At 44.1% G+C, this 26721-nt stretch overlaps 1 protein-coding gene across 1 annotated transcript; it reads right to left on the reverse strand.

Moving 5' to 3' along the window:
• Positions 1 to 26108, reverse strand: TRAF3IP1 (TRAF3 interacting protein 1). The gene is made up of 15 exons (XM_066322359.1): positions 25959 to 26108; positions 25345 to 25413; positions 23862 to 24023; positions 22890 to 23030; positions 22306 to 22758; positions 21569 to 21646; positions 17030 to 17105; positions 14993 to 15088; positions 13242 to 13323; positions 12919 to 13002; positions 12487 to 12598; positions 11954 to 11990; positions 11350 to 11426; positions 1802 to 2025; positions 1 to 409 (listed from the first exon to the last, which is right to left on the reverse strand). Exons 1-15 carry the CDS (start codon positions 26079 to 26081, stop codon positions 244 to 246), a joined length of 1980 nt encoding a protein of 659 aa, XP_066178456.1. The 5' UTR covers positions 26082 to 26108; the 3' UTR covers positions 1 to 243.
• Between the last annotated feature and the right edge of the window lie 613 nt (positions 26109 to 26721).

Below are 26721 nucleotides of genomic sequence, written 5' to 3' on the forward strand. Positions count from 1 at the left end.
TTAAACAAACAAGTTCTTTTAATAGCTCTGCAACCTGAGCTTTCAAGTGAATATAATTTTATCCTCCATAATATCAACATCTAGAAATCAATGCAATAATAGGGTTTTGTATATAATTTTTAGGGTTCTGGTCCCTAAACATTTTATATCTGAACAAGGCATATCTGCTACTTGGGTTTTGGTTTTTTGGTAGCAATGTCAGTCAGTGAGTCCCAAGGCTCTTTCATTTCTTTTCCCTCGTCTTCACCTTCTTGAAGACAAGTTTATGCTAAGAACCATCCTCTGGATTTTTTCTTCATTACTTAAAATATTTGCTTTTACAGCACAGATCTTGTCTTGCTGGTCTTTAATCAGCTGCTCCAGTTCAGCCAGGTCAGCTTTTAGTGGTTCCACAGCACTGTCTGTGATGCTGGAAGAGACACAAGGAGAATGAAGATGTTGTTGGAAACTTTCAGGCTGCTTCAGGTTATGTAACCCTCCAAGAAAGTACATTTTAATACCTGACAGGCTGCAAAGCATTTAATGGAATCACAGAAACCCAGGACCCAGGATGGTTTGGGCTGGAAGGGACCTTGAAGCCCATCCAGTCCCACCCCCTGTCCTGGGCAGGGACACCTTCCCCTATCCCAGGGTGCTTCAAGCCCCCTCCAGCCTGGCCTTTAAGTTGTTCCCACCCTTCCTGAAAGAAAGTTTGGAATAAGAAGCACAAAGAGAAAGCTAGTAACATGGATAGAGGGGAATATTGTTCAGAGGAGATCACCCATAATTCAACAGTAAAAATCACTTGGCTCATCTGGTTCTTCTGCTAAACTCTGAAAGAAAGGACAGAGAAGCTGTGGCTGCCCCTGGATCCCTGAAAGTGCTCAGAACAGGGCTGGACAGGGCTTGGAGCACCCTGGGATAGTGGAAGGTGTCCCTGCCCATGGTGGAGGTGGGACTGGATGAGCTTTAAAGTCCCCTCCAACCCAAACTATGCCATGATTCAGTGATGTAGAAAAGGAGCCATCAGGAGCTGCTGACAAGGACAGGCAATGCCACACTAGCAGAAAATTTCATAAATCCTACACAAGTTGCATCTTAATAATAATTTCCATAATTTTGCTTATCTTCAGGAACACTGCACAGCCAGGAAATGCCAGTCTGCAGGAGCCTGCTGTCATTATGAATTACCCAGTCACTTGAGGGCTCACCACCTAAAGTTCAGATCTCCAAATCCTTTGGTTTTCCCCTCCTTTCCACCACAGAAATCACCAACCAAATCACTAGGAATCACATGGGTATTCGCTCACTGGGATCCTGCAAGTGTTCCCCAGCGAACAGGGATGAACTTCTCAATCCCAGGACATGTGGAAGCATTGTCTTCTCCACAGCTGCTGCTCTGTAATCCTGTCCTGAAGGATTGGAAGTGCCTCACTGCGCTGTACCAGCAGAGAACTCAGCTAAGAATCCCCCTATGCTGCTTCTGCACACAGATTCGGGGAGCAGCAAATCTCTTTGGGCTGAATATGGCTCCAAAAATATCGATCTCTACCTCATGTTTAAGAACACAGCACACACAGCTGGAAGGCAAGTTCTGTTTTCAAGGAGTGTACAAACACAGAGGTGAGACAAGTAAGGCCAAAGAAGCTGTTTCAACCACTGTCATTGACACCGGAACACGAGGAACCCATGGCACAAAGAGCAGGCTGGGATTTAGGAATCCACTCCTGCTCTGGGTTCAATGTTTATGTTGTTTGTAAGTTTTAAGGGCCCCTAAAATCTGTCTCAAGAGACAAGCCCAGCTGGCCCTGGCCACACTCACCTCTGCTCCCTCTGCAAAGCCTCCGCGTGCTCCCTGTTCTCCTGGCGCCACGTGTGCAGCTCGTTCCTCATGGCATCCATGTCCTCCTGGATGTAATCCACGATTCTGCCCAGCCTGAAGGCATTCTGGCACACACTCTGAATGGACACCTGGAACTTCTCAATTTCTTTGGCTACCAAGTCTCTCTCCCTCTTCCTGGATGCTTCTGAGACAACTGGCATCTCCTAACAAGAGGGATGAAGAGGGAAAGCATCAGAATTAGGGAAAACTGTTGCTGCAGGCTGAATGAAAGATGTTTGGAGACTGCAAACTGAGAAGTAGCTGGAGAAGTGTTTACGACAGCCTGAAATGGAAGAGAAGAATCGTGGAACCATAGAATGGTTTGGGTTGGGAGGGATCCTAGAGCTCATCCCATCCCACCCCCTGCCATGGGCAGGGACACCTCCCGCTATCCCAGGCTGCTCCAAGCCCCAGTGTCCAACCTGGCCTGGGACACTTCCAGGGATACAGGGGCAGCCACACTTTCCTGGGCAAGCTCTGAAAGCAGCAGCAAGTTCTGCTGCTGTGTGGGAGCTCCAGGGCACAGCCCTCTCTGAGTTATCTACATCAGCCCCTTCAAGATGCTTCTCTCCCTTCACTGTCCATATCTGGGTTTCCAGCTCCTAATGCTGCTCCTAACAAGAGCACTTCAGAGCTAGAACAGCCCATGCTTATTCCCTGCCTTGCACTCCTGTTCACGGCTGTTAAGCCATGCAGGCTGCAGGTGTGGCCTCCATGAACTCCACTGCTCCAAATGAATTTGGGTTTGTGCTGCTTCCCTCATGTGCAGCCAGCAGAGTCTCTGTGGTGCAGCTCCTGAGGCCTCTCAGCTCACTGCAAGTCAAACTCAGAGTTTGCTCCAGAGGTAAAGCCAGCAGGAGCAAAAGGATGCTGTAAAAAGAGCAAAGTGATGCCACGCTGCTAATACACTGGAATAATCTTATTCCAGCAAAGCCATTAAGGAAAAGCCCACAGCGATTTTCTCCCCAATGAAGAGAAAACAACCTCCTTTTTATTTCTTTCCAACACTCCTGCAGGTCAAATTCCCAAACCCAGACACACAGAGCTTGAAGCAGAGTTTATTTAAAGCCATTTTGGTTGTTTATTATATGCCAGACAACTAGAAAGGCCTTTCTCTGCCAGCCCAACCTGAGGGTGATCCAATTCCTAGGCACAATTCCTGCTAAACACAGAGGTGGCAGTGCTGGGACAGGGAATCCATCCTGCTGTCCCCTCCTGCCCTCCTCCCAACTGCCTGGCTTCCTGTGAAGCTGGGGGCTGCTTGCTCAGCTGGCTTTTTGGAGGCTGCAGGGCCTCCTGCCAAGCACATTTCAGCAGCCCCGGGCTGGCCAGAGGACTCGGGGACACGGAGAGATGTGTTTGAGCAAAACACTCTGCCGAAGATCCGAAGGCTGAGCCTCGCTCGGGGCTGCTGCCCGTGCTCTGCCACACACGTGGAGCAGGAAATCGCCGGATTTCTGACTTCACTGGGAGTTCACCTTGGAGTGGTTTAATTAGGAACTGGGCTGAGGTGACAAACGCTCCTGAACCCATGCCCTTCGCTGCCAAAGTCACTTCAGGAGCGCTGGCTGAGCTGTTAAAAACAACAAGGCCCCAAATTCCCTCCTGTTCAGGCTGTGCCTCCCTTGCAGCAGCAGGTGTTTCATTACACCACACCACACCAACCACAGGAGTCAGCGCTTTCCCGGAGCCATCCATGCATTTGCTGTCCTTTAGGATGGAAGAGCTGCAATCTCACAGCTTTCCAAACCCTTCTCTCTCTATGCTGAGTCTTTTCCCACTCCTTTTGCTACTCTGTGCTCCACCAAAGCCAAAGGGAAGGTTTAATCCACAGCATGGGATTTTCCACATGGGGCTGGGAAGTGAACTATGCACACAAGCACCTCCAGTCCATCAGCACAGTTGTATCAGGTCCAACAGCTTCCCAGGAAAAAAAATCCCACTCCCTTGTTTTTCCTCTCCTAAGTGCCCCAAATCCTCAGCACTCTCCTCCGCGCCATCCATTATCCAAAGGCTCAGGCAAGAAATAAGGAATTTCACATACAGCACTCTCAGAAGGGAAAACAGCCATTATCTGAGGGTTGGTGTGTGAAAACCTGCTTCATTTCTATTTTCCAAATGCCAAGTTTTGGAACGCTTCCCAAGGCATTCTGCTGGAAAAGCTAGCAGTCCATGGTTTGGATAAGTGCACTCTTCATGGGATAAAAACTGGCTGATGGCCTGGCCCAGAGCAGGGTGGGAAATGGGGCCACATCCAGCTGGGATTGGTCACCAGTGGGGTTCCCCAGGGGTTGGAGATCTTTTCCAACCAAAAGGATTCTGTGATTCCATTTCCCATCCTTGTAATGGTGGCATGACCTCTCCCACACCTAGGCAGACCAAGCAGCCACACTTCCCTCCACAGGGAATTACAGGATCAAAATAAAAAATAAAAGAGAATTGGAAATCCCACAATTCAGTAAAGAAGCAAACCAGAATTGTATGCTTTAGATACAGAATATATCTATGTACAGATCTATAAATACATAGCTCTGTAAACACAGGTCCAGCTCACAATTTGAAACATTCCAGGCTAAAATACACAGTTGCTTGAAAAGCTCAAGTGAAAACAAAAAAATTTGGAATATTTTTGATGAATCAGTTATTTAAAGTGTATTAGTAAATACTGAAAATTAATTCTAGTGTCCCTGTAATTCCAGTTCTTTGTGCAGTTGAATACTTCAAAAGTGAGATTAAAAGGAGAAAATAATATCCCATCCAAAGTCAGTCATGGAATTACAGGATTGTCAAAGTTGGAGAACACTTTTAGGATCATCAAGGCCAAGTGGCATTGCAAGAACTGAAACATAACACCACTAAAATCTATTACATACGATTTGAAATAAAAATCCAGTAAATACTATTCATAGAGGTTCATCAATACGCTTGTTTAAAAATGAAAACAACAACAAAAAAAAAGAACTTGATAACTGTCTTTGAAACACTTATATAATATTAAAGTGGTGTAAGAACTCCCAAGTTTCAAGAAAAATCCAAGAAAAATTTCCTCCCAAGAAGGATTTCCCAACCTGAAGGCTGCTCAAGGGGCACCTTGTGTCCCTCATCCCACAGGTTAGAAAAATCACCATCCATTCTTTCTTTGTCTCATTAACACCTGTGCTACCAAGATCTCAGAATCCCAGAGTGGTTTGGGTGGGAAGGAACCTCAAAGCCCATCCAGTACCAAGCCATGCCATGGGCAGGGACATCTTCCACCATCCCACGTTGCTCCAAGCCCATCCAAGCTGCCCGTGGACATTCCAGGGATGGGACAGCCACGATTCCACATCCTGCGGCTCAAGGCTCACAATTGTCACCATGACACTCTCAAGCTTTGCCAACTCATGCTGATTTTAAATAATTAAGGAGCGAGAAAGCCATTAGTGCCTGTTCCCAGCTGCACAGTTGCAGCTATGGGTTAAAATCCCAGGAGTGATGGCAGATGGTTTCCCACATGCAGCGACGTGGGCGGTACGAGCCCTGAGTGCCACCTCTGCTCACTCTGCACAAATGCGTAACAGGAGATTTTCAGCCAGGAGGAAAATGCCAGAATCCGAATTGTTCCAGGCTTCTTCATTCGGCCCTACACCTCAACGAACTCCCCTTTCACAACAGCCCAGAATCAATAAATTATCCCCGTATAAAAGGCTGGATCACTTCTGTAGGCCCAACACGTTTCCTTTCCTTCATGCTTTTCATAAGGCACCAAGATAAATGTTTACTTTGGATTCCTGGAAAAAAGGCTGCTTTTCCCATTACCTCAATAGGAGCAGAACACAATGTGGACTTGGGTGCAGGGACCTGAGAAATCTGAAAGCAGGAATTTTCTTTTTTAATCAAGAAGGGGGAAATGATCGACAAGGCTCCAGAAACCACCAGAATTTCAAGAAACAGCATTTGCTTACTTTTATATACCCTCCCTTTGTTTCTTTTTTTTTTCATTAACGGTTTTTTAAATATGAATCAAATTAGTACAAGCATCTATCAAGCATTTTAATAGTTTCTACAGCCCCTTTTAACTCTATTATTATGTCCCAATAGGAAAACAGACCCAAGTAATCACAGTTTTATTGAGCTCCACCATTTCCCCTACCTCTTTCTACAGGACAGGGTAGAAACTTCATTTTGGACAAGTAACTGGGATATATCCAGTGCAAAACCAACAAGGTGGGGTGCTTTTTTATTGTATAAAATATATTTTTTGATCATAAAAGGGTGTTTTCTTTTCCTGGTTTTTACAGAGTCTGTGTTTTAAGTAGATTGTAACTATCCACCAGGGATCCCCATAAGAAACTCTTTCACAGAACCAGGGGGGAAACAGCAAATGTTAAAGCATTTCAAATGAACAGGATGCTTTTTCTGCTCATGCCAGGTATGGGGTTCAGGCACAGGCCAAGCAGTTGGAGACACAATGTTCTTTATCACTGCATTTCCCAGAGTCAGTCTGACCTGCTCCTGAGCTGGAAGGCTCCACCAGAAAATAAAAGAATGGCTCTTTCAAGAGAGCTTTTTCAATCTCCTTTTTCTTTTTTTTTTTTTTTTTTTTTTTTTTTTTTTGGAGGGTGGTGGTTTTTCCTTCAGTTCATATTCAATCCTTCCAAAAAGAGCTGGGCTTTTCACCCACCCCAGCCCACATACCCACCATGCTTTCCTGGTGAGAAGTCAGTTCCCAAAATCTGCTGTATTTGGGGCAATATTCAGCACACAAAGCAAAATCGAGGAATGGTCTGACTTGTAAGGGACCTCAAAGCCCATCCCATTCCACCCCCTGCCATGGGCAGGGACACCTTCCACTGTCCCAGGTTGCTCCAAGCCCCAATGTCTATCCTGGCCTTGGACACTTCCAGGGATCCAGGGGCAGCCACAGCTTCTCTGGGCACCCTGTGCCAGGGCCTGCCCACCCTCACAGGGAACAATTCCTTCCCAATATCCCATCTCTTCCTGGCCTCCTGCACTGGGAAGCCATTCCCTGTGCCCTGTCCCTCCATCCCTTGTCCCCAGCCCCTCTCCATCTCTCCTGGAGCCCCTTTAGGCACTGGAAGGGGCTCTGAGGTGTCCCTGGTACCTTCTCCTCTCCAGGTGAGCAGCCCCAGCTCTTCCAGCCTGGCTTCAGGGCAGAGGGGCTACAGCTCTGTGAATCCTGAGCCAGAGGAGACAAGCCAGGAGATGATTCCAGGTGTAATTAGTGGCAGCAGAGACCATTAATTCACCCACAATGCCACACTGGTGCCAGCTCTGCCCAGCATTCCCTTTCTCCTCACACTCCCTGTGTCCAGAACTCCTTCCTCCTGAAAGAGCAGCACCTTTCCTGGTGAAAAAGGACTTGGAATAAACCTGTTCCTTGTGTTAAACAACTTCCCTCTCCCCAGGCCATGCCCCAGCACCTTGAAATACGTGACAGGCCCCTGTGCTGTGTCCTTTACACACTGCACCCTCTCTCAGGGGGCTACCATAACTACCTCAACACTTTTACAGATCCCTTGTGTCCACAGATCCATCTGCTGTCTCACTTGGATTTATACTGGACGCACAGGACACGAATGCCGTGGTCTGGGGCACAAAGGAGCCCTGACACCAGGATTATCCCGAGTGGCCCTGTTCCTGTGTTCACAGCTTGTAGCACGACTTGGGGGACACATTTTTGCTCCCTGAGAGATGGGAGCACTGGAAGGACCCTGGAGCACACAGTCTCCATTTGAGCTCCTGTGCTGCTCAGCTGCTGAGTTAAAAACCCTGTTTTTGAGGAACTGTGTGCTTGCACCAGAGATTTCCCACTGAATTAGTGTCACCTCACCATCAACAGAGATGTCAAGAGAGGTGAAAACCCTTCCATAGGTAATTGTCAGCATTCCTGAGAACACACCAAGCTGGCAGGATGCTGTGGTGGGAATAATGAGCCTCCTCCAAACACCTGAATGATGGGATTTCTGACTCCAGCTGCTTAACACAGCACATTAATTGCACGGACTGGAAGGGCACAGCCAGAGCTGTAATGTAAAAATGTAATTTTTTAATGTAAACATCAATAACCTGCAGCTCTTCAAACAAACAGAATCAGCATTGATTGGATCTGTCCTGAGCTCTGAAGTGCATAATGTACCCCACTGGTAATTCAAGTTAATATTGCCCAGGTGCTGAGCTATTCAATACCACTTGTTCCTCCCAGAAGCCTCCAAGCTGCTGCTTTTCTGAAGCCCTTTTGGTAGTGCAAAGATGGGAATTCTGTTATCCCACTTGCTTCAGCTGTTTAATAACCTGCCTACGTTTTTCCACACGTCAAATAAATGAAGTGGAATACAAAATGGAACATCTGTTTCTTTCTCTGGTTAACATTAGAGGCTTAGATTCTAAACAAATACATTTAGGAAGTTTTTTAAGGAATTTGTTAGGCTGAACACAGCTAATCAAGGCAGTAAAAATCTTGTGTATTTCCAGAATGACCTCTTTGTTTGACCTCAAAATTGTGTATATTATTTTAAGTTTCTGCACATGCAAAACCTAGATGATGAAAGTCCCACTTTTCTTTCCTTCTCCCTTCTTTTCCTTTATTAAAACTCCTTAAAAAGCAAATGCATGTTTGGGAAACACAGCACAGAAAGGGTTTTGGAGGAACGTTTTTAACATAAATAAATGTTCCCCAGCCATCAGCAGCTGGAAGGTGTGAAACATCCCTGAGAGGGCACCACTGTTACATTTGGATTAAGTATTAATCCACCAGCTTCACCTCATTTCTGGTTGATTAATCTGCAATAAATCAGGTAGATCCACTGATTTTTAATTTTTTTTCTGAATACTGGAGTTAATAATGTATCAACAAAAGTTCCAGCACTCAGCCTGCTATTTTTTTCCCCTCTTAATTTTCCCAACTGGCAGAAGATCAAGGCTTTAAAGACTAATGAATAGAAGTGGGAAAATATTTAATTTCTTTTGGATGAATTGAATAGTTTAATCAAATGAGGGAAGATCAACATTCTAGTGATAGAGGGAAGATGGAATTTCCCAAAGCAAGTTTTCTGTCAAGTATTCCCTGGATTTTTGGATAACTTACTCCAAAAATATGGCAGTACCCTTAATTTTACTCTGTGATGCACAACACAGTTTGGAATACAGTTGTATCCTGATGCAGAAGATATTTCTCCTGGAGAATTTGATGGAAAACAAATTAAATAGACAGAAATATTCCCAGAGGCAAGGCCACATTGAGAAATTTGTGTTTTTTTACTTTTACTGTCACAGCAACTCTATTCTCTAAAATCATTTCCCACGATTCAATTGTGTACCTAGCTCTTGTTTTCTGAACTGTCAAGTGCCTGTCACACACCGCAAGCATTTTTCACCATCTCTTCCATTCAACTCTGCTGCCAGGAAAACCACACTCCTGTCTGGATCACAGTTCCAGGAAAACCACACTTCTCTGTGGATCACAATTTCAGGAGAACCACACTTCTCTGCAGATCACAATTTCAGGATAACTAGCCTCCTCTCTGGATCTTCCATACCATAATCTGAAAAGCAGTAGCAGCAGAGGAACCTCCTGCAGTAGCAGCCAGCTGCTTGGACAGGCGATCCCATGGTGTTCCAGGAGCTTGGGCAGGTTTCCACGTGATGGACTAGGAAGTCAGCAGGTTTTTTTCCAGAACTAGTTGTCTATTCTCGGCACTGCTATTGCAGAGCAGGGCTTCAAAAGTGCAACAAAAGCCAAACAAGCACTGAATTAATGTTTCAGGGGCTGAAAACCAGCAGTGGGACTCAATGGTGATTGTAGAGGATCACAATTGGCCATTTAAAAATATTTAAGGGGTTAAAAAGGGACTGGATTAGTTACCCTCAGTCAGGGAAAAGAGCCAACCAGAAAATTTAGCACTGACACCAGAGGAAGCTTCCTGAGCTTGAAATCCACGTGATTGTGTGAATCCTCACCCATTATCCTGTTCTATGCCCAGTGCTGGACAGGAGACACCACCACAGTGAGGGAGTGCTGAGAGACAGCATTAATGAATTCCTAATGCTCTTCCCAAACGGAGCCTGGGAATTGACGATCCAACAGCACCATCTAGTTATAAACCCGGGAAAAGGAACAGCTGCATGGCTGGGGCTCAAGTGCCAGCTCAGGAATGAGCTTTGGAGCTGCTGCACAAACAGCAGAATCAACCTAGAACCCTTCTTTGTCTCCAAACAATTCTCTAAAGGCAGAATTTTGGCAAGCAAGCAAATTTTCCCATTGGATAAACTCATGCCAAGCAGCCACAGGTGTTTCAGTGACCACAGAGACCACAAGAAGCATATTTCTAACAAATGGATGTAATTCAGCAAGTTGGGTAAAGCTAAAACCACTCCTAACAGATTATGGACAGCAATCTAAAGGTGTATTCCTCATTTTAGAAGGATTTGGTTTCTGAAGTTATAGAATCATCCCAGAGGAATTTGGGCTGGAAAGGACCTTAAAGTCCATCCAGTCCCACCCACTTCCAATGGGCAAGGACACTTTCCACTGTCCCAGGCTGCTCCAAGCTCTGTCCAACCTGGCCTTGGACACTTCCAGGGATCAAGGGGCAGCCACAGCTTCTCTGGGCACCCTGTGCCAGGGTCCCCTCATCCTCACAGGGCAGAATTCCTTCCCAGTATCCCATCTAACCCTACCTGGGCTCATCAACCACAGTCCTTGCAATACATGAAAGGAATTTTCTTCTTCTCAAACTTCAGAGGGGAGGATATTCCCCCAAGAGTCAGATCTGCCATCCCAACTGGAAAAGAAAGGAAAGCCAAATGAGGCAGACAGGAGTCTGCCTCAAGAGTCACCACTGATTTCACAGAGCTCCATCAATAGCTGGTCTCAAACCCTACAGACCATCCCTGAAAAGAATACAGGTAGGAAAACCTGCTTTTCTTTTACATTAGTGAATTAAGATTAAAATAAATGTGATTGGAAGATATAAAGCTCACGAAATGCATTCACCGCCCCAAAACATCACTTGTCTAATTTTATAAGACTTTTATCACAGCAGTGCCTCAATGCCTCTCCCCAGCACACCAAAATGGATTTAAAAACCTTCCATGGGGCCAAGGGATCAGCAGAGTCTATCTCAGTGTCTTGCCTTTGCTGCCTCTCACACCAGGAGCTCTGCAAGGCAGACAAAGCCAGAGCTCTCCGTTGTAACAGAAAGACACTCAAATATGGGGGGTTCAAGCTCTTGCTTCTGGTTTGTGATCACTGCTAGATCTCTCCCACACACTTTCTAAGTGATCAAAATGGCAAAAAAACCCTACGAAATCTAGCAAAAAAAAACCTACCCTCCCTTTCTCAACTGTGGAAAAAATCACTTAAGCAAGACAAGACATGACAGAGAAAAGTTTGATCATAAATGGAACTAAACATGTTTAAAGCAAAGGAAAAGGTCACAATTACAACATTTAATCTCCCAGTTCTTTGAAGGCCATGGCCAGCTCACCCTGTTTGTGGTCTGTGATGATTTCTGTGATGCCTCATAATCCTTCTTTGTTTCTAGGATTCTTTTCACCAGCCCACCTGTTGAAAAACAGCGATTTCTCTAAGCATTGATGGACACTAAACACTTTCAAACATTCAGACAATAAAATAAAACCCAACCGTTTTGGTTTTTAATGCAGACGATTTTTAGAGCAACATAAACAGCATTTTATTCTGTATTTTAAAGACTGACACACAAGGTATTTGTTATGTGACCTTTTTTCTCCTAAGCTTTTCTAGAACTTGTCTTTAAATCCAACCTCGTATCTCAGAGCTGACAAGCTGTACCTGATGCTTGAAGAAACATTAATTTATGAGCTTTATGCAGAATTTTAAATCCTGCTGACATTGAGTATGCATAGAAAATGTGTCCTTAACAAAGCTGAAAATCCAGCTGCACAGGAAAACAAGCCTGGGTAAATAAGTTGGTTTTCCTGCAAACGTTGCAAACCCCTTCCCCCAGGAGGGATTTAACTGCTCTGTTCAGCATTTTAAGTGTTCAGCATTTGGTTTAAACCCAGGGGTTGATTCTAGATCTGTATAAATATAGATAAAAGCAAACGTACCATGCTTTTGATCTTCAACCAGCTCCACTTCTGGCTCCTACACATGCAGGAAGAGAGCTTTAGTTGCAAAAAGTTGGCATTGCTGTCATATGGAACTATTCAAAAACATTCAGCTGGAGGATAGTTCAACAAGTCAGGGAATCATGGAATGGTTTGGTTGGGAAGGGACCTCAAAGGCCATCCCATTCCAACACCTGCCATGGGCAGGGACACCTGCCACTGTCCCAGGTTGCTCCAAGCCCCAGTGTCCACCCTGACCTTGGACACTGCCAGGGATCCAGGGGCAGCCACAGCTTCTCCGGGAATTCAGCCTAGGCAGGAATTCCTTCCCAGTATTCCATCCAGCCCTGCCCTCTGGCAGTGGGAAGCCATTCCCTGTGTCCTGTCCCTCCATCCCTTGTCCCCAGTCCCTCTCCAGCTCTTCTGGAGCCCCTTTAGGCCCTGGAAGGTCTCCCTGGAGCCTTCTCTTCTCCAGGCTGGACATTCCAAATGAAATATGGAAAAAGGTTCAGTAAGATGCATCAGGAACAGACCTTTGACATCACTGGCAGGGGCACTGCTGCCTCCACCACGAACTGCTCATCCTCCTCATCAGAAAGCTGCTGCTCCCTGATCACGTTTGGGGCTGTTTTAGCGCTGCCACTCCTGTCAGGGACACAAGGAAAAGGGGAATGAATGGAAATACTGAGAGACCTATCGAGAATAAACAAAACTCAACTAAAAGCCATCAAAAGGTCACAGAATCCCAGAATCAGTGAGGCTGGAAATGCTCTCCAAGTCCAATCTGTGAGCATTCCCCACTCACAGCATGTGGACTGCCACGTCCAGGCCTTCCTTGGACACTCCAGGGGTGGGAACTCCACATGTCCCCACCATGAGGTGACCACCCCAAACTGGTGATGCCAGAGGAGCTGGGAAGGGTGTGCTCCAAGGAACACCCACTCTGCATCTCCCTCATCCCTCACCTTTCTGGGATTAGGAGCTCGGTGCTCTCCTGATGTTTCACTCGTGGAGGTGCCGGCCTCGCGCTGCCAGGACGAGGAATCCTTCTGGAATAACAGTGGGAATGGGGAAAAATCATTTTCACAAGTGACACAGCAACACAAGCCTTTGCTGAGCAAAAAGGAAAAAAAAATCAAACTTTCAAATTAAAAACCAAGTTCACCTTATCCATAACACCATTGCTATGGAATGCACAGAGGAAATGCAATGTTCTCCTCATAAACTTAACTAACATTCCATGAAAGCAGTTTATGGATAAAGAACAGAATAAAGGATGGAAACACACCTTTGGGCAGGCTGAGGTGGGACATCAGGAGGTGCTTCCCTATTTTCATGCTTTTCAGGATCCATGTTTTCCGCTTCTCTTTCTATTAAACAAAACAACATGAAACTGGGGTTTAGTTGGGCTAGGAAAACGTAATTTTTTTATGACAGCATTTGGAATCTTAGCACTGCATTGAAAAAAAAAATCAGATAAATTTCTTTATTTTTCTAAGTTTCTCAGTATTGTGAAATTCCTCCCTTTGTGAAAATGACATCATCTCACTTAATGCTTTTGTTTCCTTTAAACTTTTATCTTCCCCTACTGGGATTCTTGGTTGAGGTGGTGGCTATTCCTTGAGTCTACTCAAAGCATCTGAGCTCAGCCCAAAACTAAAAGCAATAGAGAATGGCTTGATTTATTAAAAAGCCCTTTTTTCCATTAAAAGTTCTCAGTTATATTTGATGCTGCTCTTTTGTCATTGGAATGCTACTGAGTCTCTGGCAAATTGACCTGTAAATGACAAATATGCTGATTTTTCAGGATTGTGCTTATTCTGCAATCTGATCAAGTTAATTAGGCATGAAGCACACAACAGGAATTCCACCCAGAACCTGGAACTACTCCCAGGGCCAGCAAAATTGGGATACAGAGCCTCAGTGCTCTGCAACAAAACATAACTGAAGCAGACAGAAACAGTGCTCTAAAGCATCCAGGAAAATCAGTTTATTTCAGCTAATAAACAATGTTTTATAATCCTGGGCTCATGGAATGGCTTGGATTTGGGATGTTAAAGGTCCTGAACCTAAAAAATGAAGGGTTTACAGTGCCTTGGTGAATAAACCTGAAAATCAAGATCAGTCAATAAAATAACAGTTGAACTCAATGATACAGGCTGGACTTGATGATTCTGAAGATCTATTCCAACTTTCATTATTCTTCTGATTCGGAATATTTGGTTCTTACACCACCAGAGGATCCAATCCAAATCAATAATGAACCTGGGGATACTGCTCTTACATCCATCCCAAATATAACATAAACTTATTTTCTATCCCAGATGCATTACAAAGGACAAGACACCTTCAAGGGATGAAAGGGAATTCACATGGAAGTTCTCCCAGCTGGGGAAGGTCACAGAAATGTCTTGGCTATCCATCCATATTTCATTAGGCTGCCACAGCCACGAGGCCCTGGAGGACAAAGGTGGGCTGGGAACACCTCCCACATCCATGGGATCCATCCTCCCAACCAGCTCAAGCATGTGGATTTGGAGGGGGAAAAAATGCAGCTTTTTGATGCAATTCCAGCTCCTCCTCCTGCATTTTACTTCCATGGCTCCATGCGTGTTGTAGCTGGATACAAATCCATGTCTTGGGAGCTATAGGCAGCTTGGGGAAGAAATGGAGAAGTAAGAATGCAGGGATGGAATTTTCCTCTGGAATCCTGTAAAATGCAAACACTGAGACTCCCAAATAGTTGCACAAAAAGGCAGTATGCAAAGATTCACTTCTTAGTGAGAACAAGTCACCAAGGGATTCAGGTGCAGCATCTGCCTTTTGGAAAACAGAAGAATAGGAAAAAGAAAATAAAAGTAATTGCTTTATCAGAAGATGGACATTTTTCAAGGCAAAATATGAATCAGATGTGATTAAAACACACAGCAGCAGTTGGATTAAGTGTAAACCACCCTCTTTACATCATTTAGCTGCATGGATTTGACCCAAACACTCCAGCTGGGCTTTCCATGGCAGTCACACTTTAACTCTCCCTACCTTTCTGTTTTTCTGCAAGGCCTGGTTCATTTTTCTCCTGCAGCTCAGCAGCACCATCCTCTGAAATCCCATCTGCCACACTCGTGTCCACAGCTCCTGTAACAAACCAGTTTATAGTCAAATGAAACCCAAGAGCCAATAAAAATTCAAAATAAAAAGCCATGCTAAATACCTGCTAGGATTGCTTTAAGGGCTACCCTACTTTAATAAACCCTCTTCTGTGTCAATAAATCACATTCAAGGTGCACAAAGACTTTTTAAATAAGTGCTGACTGAACTCCTGAAAGCTGAAATATCCAGTATAAACCTCTATGATTTATCTGCCCACAGAGAAGAGACATTCCCTTCTGTTGTACATTGATTCATTTCCAATTAATAGAAGATAAAATAGAAAGCTCGGATCATCATCACTTGTGTGCAACATGCATCAGCACAGCTCCAAAAAGTTTTCCTACCCTCTGGATTATTCACCTATGGCAGTCCCACTGTGTCAGAAAAAAAAAAAAGGGGGGTAATGCCCCAAAATATTCCTGGCTCTGGTAAACAAAAATTTAAGTGCTGCATCAGGGAAAGAGAGATGTTTCAAAATATTCACCCTAAAGTCATCCCCTGTATTAAACTTATCAGGAAAACTGGATTCTGGTTTTAAAGGGACAGTCCCATAAATGGGGTGTGTCTGGTCCTTGCAGTTTAGGGTCATATAAAACAAATATCAAAATCCTGGGAAATAAAAGAAGTTATAGGATCAGCTAAAGATCACTGAGTAGTAAAATAAGGCTGCAGTTTTAATGGAATCCAGACAGGGGATTTTTCCAGCTGCCAAATTATTCAGACTTCACAGCACAGGAGATGTGACATAAAAATTTCAGTTTTCTAGCACTGACTTGAATGAGGCTCCTAAATTAACACACATTCAGATCCCAAGTGCCATGGTTTTTCCAAAGTATTTATGGTGCCCAAACAGGGCTATTCATTATCCTGAAAGCAAGACTGATTTAACTCCAGTATTTTGCCTCAGACCCACAGAAACCTAAACCAGAAATCCAAAGAAAACCCCATGGGTGATTGGGAAGACACCCAGCAAAGCATGATCTCTTTATACAAATTATTAATAATGAGATTGGCAAATGAAATGTATGAAGATCTTCATCAGATTAAACAGCACCAAGTTTTAACCAGAACTGGCTGTTTTTAGCAGGCATCAATTCACAGGTGTCACTGAATCTTCTGAACAGATACATTAAAGTGATTTATGTACAGTGACTTCTTTAGGATTAAAATGCCAGGGGCACAAAGCTCTGAAAGGAAATTAGGAACAATCACCGAAATAAGAGGAAGGGGAAAGGCACTGAAATACAGACAGAGATTGCAGTTCTACTGCTGCTCTCTGAGCTCTGGGTACCAGCCACTTTTATTCCTTATCCAAGAGTTTCTCCAGGCTCTTCCTCTTGGTTTCCTACACAAAGGGATGGCAGTGCTAAGCTAAGTTTTTTTTCTTCCCAATGTGCAATATTTGGGATATTCTGAAGATAATACACTTTCCAGTCAGTCTGTAAATACAATATTTAGAGACTGAACTACAAAAATTGGTGACATAATTGCAAGGAAGCACCTCCACAGAGAAATAATTTATTTGGAAAGCCTGGCCCAACTGCCTATTAAACCCAATAAAAATCATTTCAAGACTCAAGCCTTCACTGCGCTCTGCTGTAAACACTTAACAAATGTTAAATGTCAGAAATAGTTGCAGACAAGTCCAAATGCTCATTTAGAGAGTAATTACACAGAAATTACCAAAAGCAGGCTGAATTTTTATCTGCAACTGTGCATGGGGAACAAGCGCAAACTGAACTGAGTCTTGCTTCCTGTATCCCAAATCCAGGCAGGAAAATTGCCTCTTGGATTCACAAATGCAAGCTGGGAGTACAAACCAAACCCTGACAATAATAAACAGGGATATTTAAGTATTTCTGTTATTCCTACTCAATAACCCTCCTGCACATTTGATAGAAATAACAATATCCTCCCTGTGGTTACCTTCTCCTCCGGGCTTGGAGCGATGCCTTGATCCTTTTGCTGAAGGCTGCTTTGATATCCTTGCAGGAGTTTCCTTCTGGAAAAAAACCAAACCAAACCAAACCAAACCATACAAAAAACAAAAAAACAAAAAACAAAACAAAACAAAACAAAAAAAATTAAAAAAAGAAAAAAAAAGAAAAAAATTTATATAACAGAAGATTAAAAAATTATATCATTATATCTAAAATTTACTTCCTTGTGTTGCTTTTTTAAGTATTACACAGAGCAAATATGGACCACACATTTATGCTGAATTTATTTCCCTCAAAGCCTGTGGATATTTTTTCCTGGGTAAGTGCAGCTATTTTCTTTCACAAGAATTTATTTGATGGAAAAATAATTTCCAAATGAGAACTAAGAGTATCCAAACTCATGGAATAAAATGGCTATAAAAATGAGGAAGATTCCTACAATCACCTCTGTGTTTCAGCTGCATCAGATACACGGCTCCTCTTCAACCTACTGCAAATTCTTTTAGATTTCATTCCAAAACAGAAGCAAGGATTTAAAAAATTGTACCAGGCTTGCACAGTCCATTACTGAAATGGCAACTTCCCTGGATAAAAATCCTGCCTGTTAGCTAAAATCCTGAAATGTGATCAGCACCTCCCGGGATCTTCTTCCTTATGTGCTTTTTTGTCTTGCAGTTTTCATACAAGATTTTGTGTCAGCCCTGCTGATCATCATTAGGTTGGAAAAGACTTCCAGTGTCCATACTGATAACCTGAGAATCACAATTTTTGCCATTTTTATGCCATCAAAGAATGGTTTGAGTACAAGGGACATTAAAGCTTAAAGCTCATCCCCTTCCACCCCCTGCCCTGGGCAGGGACACCTTCCACCAAAGGAAGTGTTTTTCCTCTTTAGGAAATTCTAGCATGTTCTAAGGAAATAACAGACAGGATTCCAATTTTCAAGTGGTTCATCTTAATTTTAATTTTTCATAATTACCTCCACAAGCCCAACACTATGGAAGGAGGGAAAAGAAAGCTCCTACCCCATCAGGAGCACATCTGGCACACTCCAGCCCCAGCAGCTCTCTGGGTGAGGTCATTATTAGCACAGGTGGGGAGGGAGCTGGGAATAGGTGCTGAGGCTGCTGCAAAAGGGGACTGGGGCATTTATTTATGTGGCTACAAACAGAACTTTTATGGAGCCACATGTACAGCCTGGCAGCAGGTACAGGGTGAAAGCTGACGTTGACTCACTATGGCAGCACACAAAAACAGAAAACCCCCAATATTTATGATTGAGGGACTTTCCAAAGGGAGATAAAAGAGGTTATTCCTCTTCAAGACTTTGAAAAGCAGCCACTGGAGCCATTAAAGGGAAATCTTGCACTTCATCTCACACCATCCTGGAAAAAACACATTACAGTGGAATCCTTGATGGATGCATGCACGCTTCCCAGTCCTGGGTAATTATGTTTCCACATGGAGAGAATCCAGAGCCTTCTGCAAACCATCCAGGCTGCTGCTTTGTCCTCATTATTAACCTTTAAAGAGGCCGAATTTCACTTCAAGACAGAAGAAAATGTTTGCTGGTGTTTCAGAGCTCATTATAAAATAAGCCACTGTGACTTCCCCCTGTAATTCATCAGCTCTACTGACGGTTCTCTAATAATAAATAAGAGTTAAGTCTATGAACAGCAATTTCATTCCATCAACCCTCCACAGTACTCTTCTTTAATTAAATCCATAGTGTCAGGAGGTATCTTTCCATCTCTACAATAAAATAAAATGTGTAGGTATAATTTTATATAAATAAAACCACATAAAATGAAAGATCTCCACTTGCTAAGGCAAATTTGAGTGCTGTGCCAATAAGACTTATTAGGAAAATATCCATCAATTATCTTCTCCTCACCTAAAGTCTTGCAAGATGATGTTCTGTTGGTATTAGATTCTGCAAATTAAAACTTCTCAAACACAAATAGATGAGGAAAATCTCTGTTTTTAAAGCAGTTTAAATGCTGGATTTCTGATGTAGTGACACCAAAGAGATAGGGACATTCCAGCTCCAGAACTAAAATATTTGAGCCACGTCCTGAAGATTTCCATGGAATGATCATCTCTGCTGTCCTTTTTTTTTTTTTTTTTTTTTTTTTTAATTCCACAGTTTCATTACATAACCTAAATAAGTTCCAAGAGGAACAGAAGTTCATTAGGTAGGACTTGGAGGCTGCTTCAAGTGGCCACTTCCAGAGCAATAGAGCTTGCAGGGCAAAAATCAAACCCATTCTGCAAGTGGCCAGAAGTGACAGGATATTACAGAAAGCTTTAGCCAAGAGTTCCAGCTGCCATAGGAAACATGGAAGAGACTTTTCCAAGGTGTTTGGCCTCGGGGGGAAATGATTTACCTGTTCTGCAGCCACTTCCAGCACCAGATGCTCGGTGATCCCCGCCCACCTCTTGTCAAATCTAAATAATAATAATCTTCACTATTTAGAAGGTCCAAAAGGCCATTTTAAATCTGATTTTTCCCTGAGATGGATTGAGAGTGAACAGAATACGACTCAACCCTGATCCCAAACTGTGGGATGCAAGAGCCAGCCTTGAGGCAGCTTTAGATTGCCATGTGGTAGCCAAATGTTTCTTAATTCCTACTTATTCCTCCTTTCTTCTAGCTCCAGAAAATTATGGATACCCATGTGATGACTACTGCACACTGGGTAACACAAAGAATTTCTTTAGCAACAGAAAATACATTTAAATTACTAAAAGGAGTCAGCCTTAAGTAGATTTGAAAGCTGGCGTTGATAATTAGCAGCAAGAAAAACTGAACTTTGCATGAATAGAGAAAATCTCATTAAGCAAAGCCAGGGACTAAACCTTAAGTGACAGCTTTGCTGTACATGTAGAATATTAAAAAAAAACCCAACAAACAACCAACTAAACTGATCTGTTCTCTAAAGTAAATGCAGTAAGAAGTTAAAGATGTTAATCCTAAAGGAAAAAAAAAAAAAAAACAGTGGCTGACTTGTTGGGCATTGCCTCAGACCATTTCACTTCTATTATGGTGAATATATATATTCTGCAACTATCTATAGAAAAAACACATATAAAAAGCTAAAGAGAGATGCTGAAGATTTATTAATTCTGCAGCAGAGACCACAAAATATGATTCAATATCCTTCATGTGCACAGAAAGTTGTTTGCCTTCTTTTGAATACATTTGTTTCCCTGCCACGTGACTCTAGTGGAACCACTGGTTAAAGTGGGGTAAATCCCTGGAAATAAAGGTTGGGAAAGTCTTGAGAGGATCAGAAGATCAACCTCAATCCAGGAGGTGCAATTTCCAATGACTTCCTGCTGGAATTCCCTCGAAATCACTTTGTGCAGCTATCTCAGCTCTCAAAATTCACTGGGCATGTTTTCATGTCATCTCTCCCTTCCACAGCTTTAAAACAATGACATTTGCCATGCTCTGCTCTAAAGTTTGTGTTTTCATCACCTCAGAAGTGAGCAGCCTCCACTGTTACGCAAGCAGGCAGAGGCAGGAATGTCATTTAGATTTCAGGTAATAATTCCAAAGCTTTGGAATCCCTCCCAAAAGCACTTAGGAGGGGAAATGAAACTTTACTGCTCCACGGCATTATTGTGGTGCCCAAGAGCACGACAAGAGTTTGAGATGAGGCTCAGAATTTCCATTAGAGACCAAATTTGCAGGAAGTTTGACTTGGCCATGAACACTGGCTGGAGGCTACAAAAACACCCCCTCTTTTATAAGCTCTCCCTCCCAGTGCCAATAACTTAAAGAGTTTGGTTGGATTGGAGTCAAGGAGAGCCATAAATTTGTCATCTCATGGGGAAGACACGATAATGTCAGTGGGCCCAGACTCCTGCTAGACTTGGGATCCTGCCTGGTTTTTCCTCAGTTTGTGCTGCTCTAGGTTCATTTACTGAAGCCTCCCTCTTTAAACATTTGGCCACATGGCTCTGTAATTCCCCAAATTGCCTCAGGTCATCAGGAAGAAGCAGATGGAGGCACAACAGTGTGTCACGAGCAGCAGCTTCTGTGCAGAGGCACTGAGCTGCTCTTCCAGCTGCAAAACATGGACCCTGAAACAACACTGGACTCATTTTCTTTCCAAAATAGTAACTTCTGCTAAAATTCAAAAATAAATACAAAACCTCTATCAGCTTTCCAGGAAAGATTCTGAGGAATAAAGAAAATTCATGGCAGGGGGTTAGAAGAGATGAGCTCTAAAGTTCCTCCCAACCAAAACCAGTCTGTGATCCTAAGAAGTGTCCAAATATGAATATACAGAAATAAAACCTGCAAAATGAAATAAATTGAGTATACTTTTTCTTGGCTCAAAGCTCAGAGAAATTTTTAATAAATAAACAACCAAAAAACCCAGGGAAGCATCTGTTTCATTTATTTCCCAGCCCTAAAACTTGCCATTTACCTGCCTTTCAATCCCACATTGTTTTTGAGCAGATACCCAAATCAAAATGCAACACTTTGAATATTCCTGCCTCCTCCACTACTGACCTCAGTGTCCGGCTGGCACTTGCTGTCTTTAGTTGGCCTCTGTGGTTTTCTAAGTGCGGATTCTTCGGGATCTGAGAGCTGGAAAGAAATGAACTGGTTTAGATTCAAGAGACGCATTTTGGTGCCCATCAATCCTGAATTTCTAACAACAGAACAGAACAGCAGAATAGGAAATATTTAGAGAGGGAGGAAATAGAAGAATAACAAAATGAAAAGCGATGAAAAAATGGCACTCAAGGGAGTTTAGGACTTAAAATCCTTAGAATATCCAGGAATCCCAGACTGGTTTGGTTTGGAAGGGACCTTAGAGACCATTCAGCTCCAACTATGAGAAAGCCCTCTAGTACCTGAAGAGAGCCAACAAGAAAGACAGAGAGGGACTTGGATAAGGACCTGGAGTGACAGAACACAAGGAATGGCTTCCCATTTCCAGAGGGCAGGGTTACATGGAATACTGGGAAGGAGCTGTTCCCTGGGAGGGTGGGGAGGCCCTGGCACAGGGCGTCCAGAGAAGTTGTGGCTGCCCCTGGATCCCTCAAAGTGTCCAAGGCCAGGATGGATGGGGCTTGGAGCAACCTGGGACAGTAGAACGTGTCCCTGCCCATGGCAGGGACTGGGGAAAAGGTCCCTTCCTACTGAATGAGCAGGAACACAAACACGGAAGACCACTGGAACAAACACACTAAGTCCCAACTGCAGCGTGGGGAGAGTTCTTCCCAAAATAACATTTCAATTACCTTTTTCTCTGCTTTCTCCTTTCCATGTTCCCTGAAATGCTCTCCATCTTTTTCTCTGCCCCGATCTCTTCCTCTCTCTCTGTCTTTCTCTCCTTCTCTGTCCCTGCCCTTATCCTTGTCTCTTCCTTTCAGCCTGTCCTTTTCTCTTCCTCCTTCATGTCTTCTCTCTCTTTCCTGTCCTTTATCATACCCAGGGTCATCTCCTCGCTCTGGGTCTCCTTTTCCTTTGTTTTTTTCTTTTTCTCTTCCTTGCTTGCTTGGTCTGCTTTTGCTTCTTTCCCGCTCTTGTTTTTCTCCTTCCTTCGAGGTGTCTCTTTCAGGTTCTTTGTGCCTCTCTTCATTATTCTTCTGTTTATCCCTCTCTTTTTCTCTTTCTCTGCTCTCTTTCAAATCTCCTTTGGTTTTTCTGTCTCTGCTGGAGCTTCTGTCTTTAATTTCAGTGTCTCTCCTGCTCTAAAAAGAAAGCAAACACTAAAAATTAATTCCAACACACAGTGACTCTAGAAACACAAAAATGCTAAAAAAACCCCAAGAAAGTAAATCATGCTACACCAGTGTCCACCCCCCAAAAATGCAAATGCTACCTCTTTATCTCTATGGCTTTTTTGTTCTTCTGCTTTGGGCTCTCTGCTTTCTTTGTCTCGAGGTTTAGAGGGTGGAGGTTTCCCTTTAACATCAGCTTTTTCCCCAGCCAAGACCCTTTTTACAGCAGCATCACTGGACAGCTGCAATGAACAGAAAAATACTGAAATGAGTAAATTGTTTCATTAAATAATTAATGTAGTAGTTAGTATTTTAAGGATGTAACAATTCAGTGTAAAAACATAATAATTCTATGAAAGAATGCAATAATTCTGTGTAAGAACAGCCCCTGCAGTCCTTTTCAAACAGTTATCAAATTTCTCCGTTATTGTATTTCCATAATCAAAAAAAGCACAGTGGAAAAATTACTTTCATTCCACAATTAAGAGATTTGACTGAAAGGAGATAAAGTCAAAGGTGAGCAACTGGTTGTATAATTACTGTGTCTGTAGCCCAAAATTTTAAAGGTTCTGAAGCTTCGTTTTATGCTTCAAATCTAATACAAGTTATTAAAAGACAAACAAATGAAGTGAACAACAGTGAACATTAAAATCCTTAATATTCAGAATGCATTTGTGTGGGAAGCTAGCTCAAACCCTTGCTAAAGATCATGAACTCTCTATCTGCTGTTATTAAGAGGTGACAAAGTGTTTCTTACTGTGAAATCAATGACAGCAGAGGGGTAATTAAGGTACAGAATCATTTGGGTTGGACAACACCTCCAAGGTCATCGAGTTCAACCTGTGACTGACCCCCACTTTGTCACTAGCCCAGAGCACTGAGTGCCACATCCAGCCCTTCCCTGGACAGCTCCAAACCTCCCTGGGCAGCCCCTGCCAAGGCCTGACCACCCTTTCCATGGAGAAATTCCTGCAGATGTCCAACCTGAACTTCCCCTGGCTCAGCCTGAGCCTGTTCCTTCTCCTCCTGTCCCTGTTCCCTGTGTGCATAGAATCTGTATCATTCTGTCCTACCTTATTTAAGCAACACTTCCCAATTGCCTGAAGGAATTCATTGGTTTTCTCAGGCTCGTGTCCAGCCACAACTCGTGCTGGTTTCACTGACAGTGGCTCTCCTGTCACCATCACAACAGCATCGATGGCCTTCTGAAGGAAGTTGATTTTGGAATCCTTATCCTGGTGAAAGAGCAATTAAGAGAAACTTTTATCTCCATCATTATCATACTTGATGTGATAGTGTTTTGGTTCCCTAATTATACTTTACAAACAACCTGCCCCAACTGCCCTTCAACAGAGATGATGTCTTCCAGTGATTACATAAAATCAGAAGTGAAAACTAAAAGACCAAATAAACAAAGTAAAGCCAAGTGAAATTTCACAGAAGTCCTCACAATTAAGGAATCTTCACGATTTCAGTCCCCGTTACAGCTCTCTCCCATTGATTACTCGGATAAAAATTATTCTCCTGATCTTCTACAACTCCAAGAGATATCACAGAAAGGAACCAGCCAAGTCTTCTTCCTGGTCAGTTTTGGGAAGAGGAACTCAAGGTTGAGACATTTTCCCCCACACTCCAGGATTTTGATCTCCTCTACCTGAGCTCTGGAAAAACCCCATGGGCTCATGGGCTGTGAAAGAAATTTGTGAAATGAATTCTCAAAGGGATAGCAGCACGTAGATGCAACAAAAGACTTGCTCAGGAGCTGCTGGGAAATCTGCTTTTTGGGTCAACAAGGACACTATCAAAAAAGCCAACAATTCAGTTATAAATTACTCCATTTTAGTTATCCTGAGAGCAGTAGGAGCAGTCACAGAAATGAACACACACATTAATCAGTGACTAAAATGTGCAAGAACTGGCTGGAGGGATGAGAAGTCAGGCTCTCATAGCTCGTTCAGTTGCTACGTTAAACAAACGCCATGGGATCAGCTGCCTAAGTGGCAACACACAAACACTGCTTTGTTTGCCAGGAATCAGCAACCAAAGCTCCCAAATCAGGCTGGGAGTTGGAGAACTTGGCATCAGCTCAGCCAAAAATCAGGGGAAAGCAGCAAACAGAGAGTAAAGTTACCCTTGGACTTAAGAAAAGGAATTTTCAGTAATAATATTAGCCTCCTCTTTCAATAGACAGCCAGTTTTATACTGCAATAAAGCTACTGTGGAATGCAAATCCTAGACAGGTGAATCCTGAGATATTAAATAAGGATATTTAATGTATATATTTATATACCGTATTTATATGTATTTGTACATACACTCAAATATATAAAGTTATATATTTAGGGCCACAGGTTCTGCTGAGAGATCACAAGACTCTTTAAAACCTATCTGTGCACAAATCTACAGGAGTTCACCCCATGGAATGCATAATATAACCCACAGGCAGGAACTTTTACAACTTCTTCACAAAAACAACAACAGAAAAGACCACAAGAACCTTGTGGCAAGTTGCAAAGAACACTGAGAGCTAAATAAATAAGGAGGTCCCATGCCCACCTTGACATTATCTGACTTCAACTCGAAATCCGTGTAAAGTCCTTTTAGAAAACCTGTCACTCTGATCACCTAAAAACCAGAAGAAGTTGAGTAAGTTAAAAACATTTAAAGCCTCTGTTCAATAAATCTCGTGCGGCAGCAGGAAATGTATTCTTCCCGGACAGGGTGGTCAGGCATTGCAGTGGAGTCTCCATCCCTGGAGGTGCCCAAGGAACCCTGGACGGGGCACTCAGTGCTCCAGCGTGGGCATCGGACACAGGCTGGACTCAGGGGCCTCGGCTTTTCCAACCTCAATGATTGTGCGATTCTGTGATGTTTCACTATCCCACGCTGCTCCAAGCCCCAGTGTCCAGCCTGGCCTGGGACATTCCAGGGATCCAGGGGCAGCCACAGCTTCTCTGGGCACCCTGTGCCAGGGCCTGCCCACCCTCACAGGGAACAATTCCTGCCCCAAACCCCATCTAACCCCGCCTCTGCAAGCGTGACCCCCTTTTCCCACTACTTTCCCACTCCAAGATCCCAAAGCTCACCCAGCGCCCCAAAGCCCCAGTGATTTACCCCACACTCAGCGCATCCCCCGCAGTGCCCGGGACCCCGCTCTCACACCCACCCACCTCAGAGATGAGGTCGTGCAGGTAGCGGAAGGGCGGCTTGCTCAGCAGCGCGTCGGTGAGCGGCGGCTTGCGGATCACCTGCCCCAGGGTCTCCCGCGTTTGCCGCGACACCGCCTCGTTCATCGCGGCGGGCCCGGGGCCGGGGCCGGGGCCGGGGCCGGGGCCGGGGCCGGGGCCGGGGCTCGAACCGGGATCTCGGCGGGACGGGCCCGGCCCCGGCCCGGCACTCCCGGCGTGCCCTGCGCGGCGCGTGCGCGCGGCCCGTTGCTAAGGGGCGCCGCGGCCATAGCAACCGGCCCGCGCCGCCCTCAGGGGATAAAACCCCCGGGAACAGCCCCAAAACCCCGGGAACAGCGACAAAACCCCTGGAAACAGCCCCGAAACTGCAGCCCCCTGCCCCTCAGCGCAACAGGCAGCGAATAAAATGTGTTAGGGAGAAATGCTGTGAGGCAGCACGAGGTGAATCGTACCGGGAAAAGTTGTGGGGTTATTTCGCTCTGTTGTTAAAGGGTGACTGTAAAAACCAACACAAGAAAAACAGGGAGCGTGTGGAGCACATCTAGAGGAGGGCAGGGAGATGCTCCAAGGCTCTGGAGCCGGGCTGGGAGAGCTGAGGCTGCTCACCTGGAGAGGAGAAGGCTCCAGGGACACCTCAGAGCCCCTTCCAGTGCCTAAAGGAGCTCCAGGAGAGCTGGAGAGGGACTTGGGACAAGGGATGGAGGAACAGGACAAGGAAGAATGGCTTCCCATTGCTGGAGAGCAG

Source organism: Sylvia atricapilla, chromosome 7 (assembly GCF_009819655.1).
Source record: "Sylvia atricapilla isolate bSylAtr1 chromosome 7, bSylAtr1.pri, whole genome shotgun sequence".
In the NCBI taxonomy this organism is placed as follows: Eukaryota; Metazoa; Chordata; class Aves; order Passeriformes; family Sylviidae; genus Sylvia; species Sylvia atricapilla.

Excerpts from the sequence above, each read along its gene's own strand:
- TRAF3IP1 (XM_066322359.1), bottom strand. The coding sequence starts at position 26,081 with ATGAACGAGGCGGTGTCGCGGCAAACGCGGGAGACCCTGGGGCAGGTG. Across the intron at positions 13,324-14,992 it reads CCTTGCAGAAAAACAGAAAG|AAAGAGAAGCGGAAAACATG; the intron begins GTAGGGAGAGTT and ends TTTGTTTAATAG. Across the intron at positions 11,427-11,953 it reads GGTTGAAGATCAAAAGCATG|GTGGGCTGGTGAAAAGAATC; the intron begins GTACGTTTGCTT and ends GTTTTTCAACAG.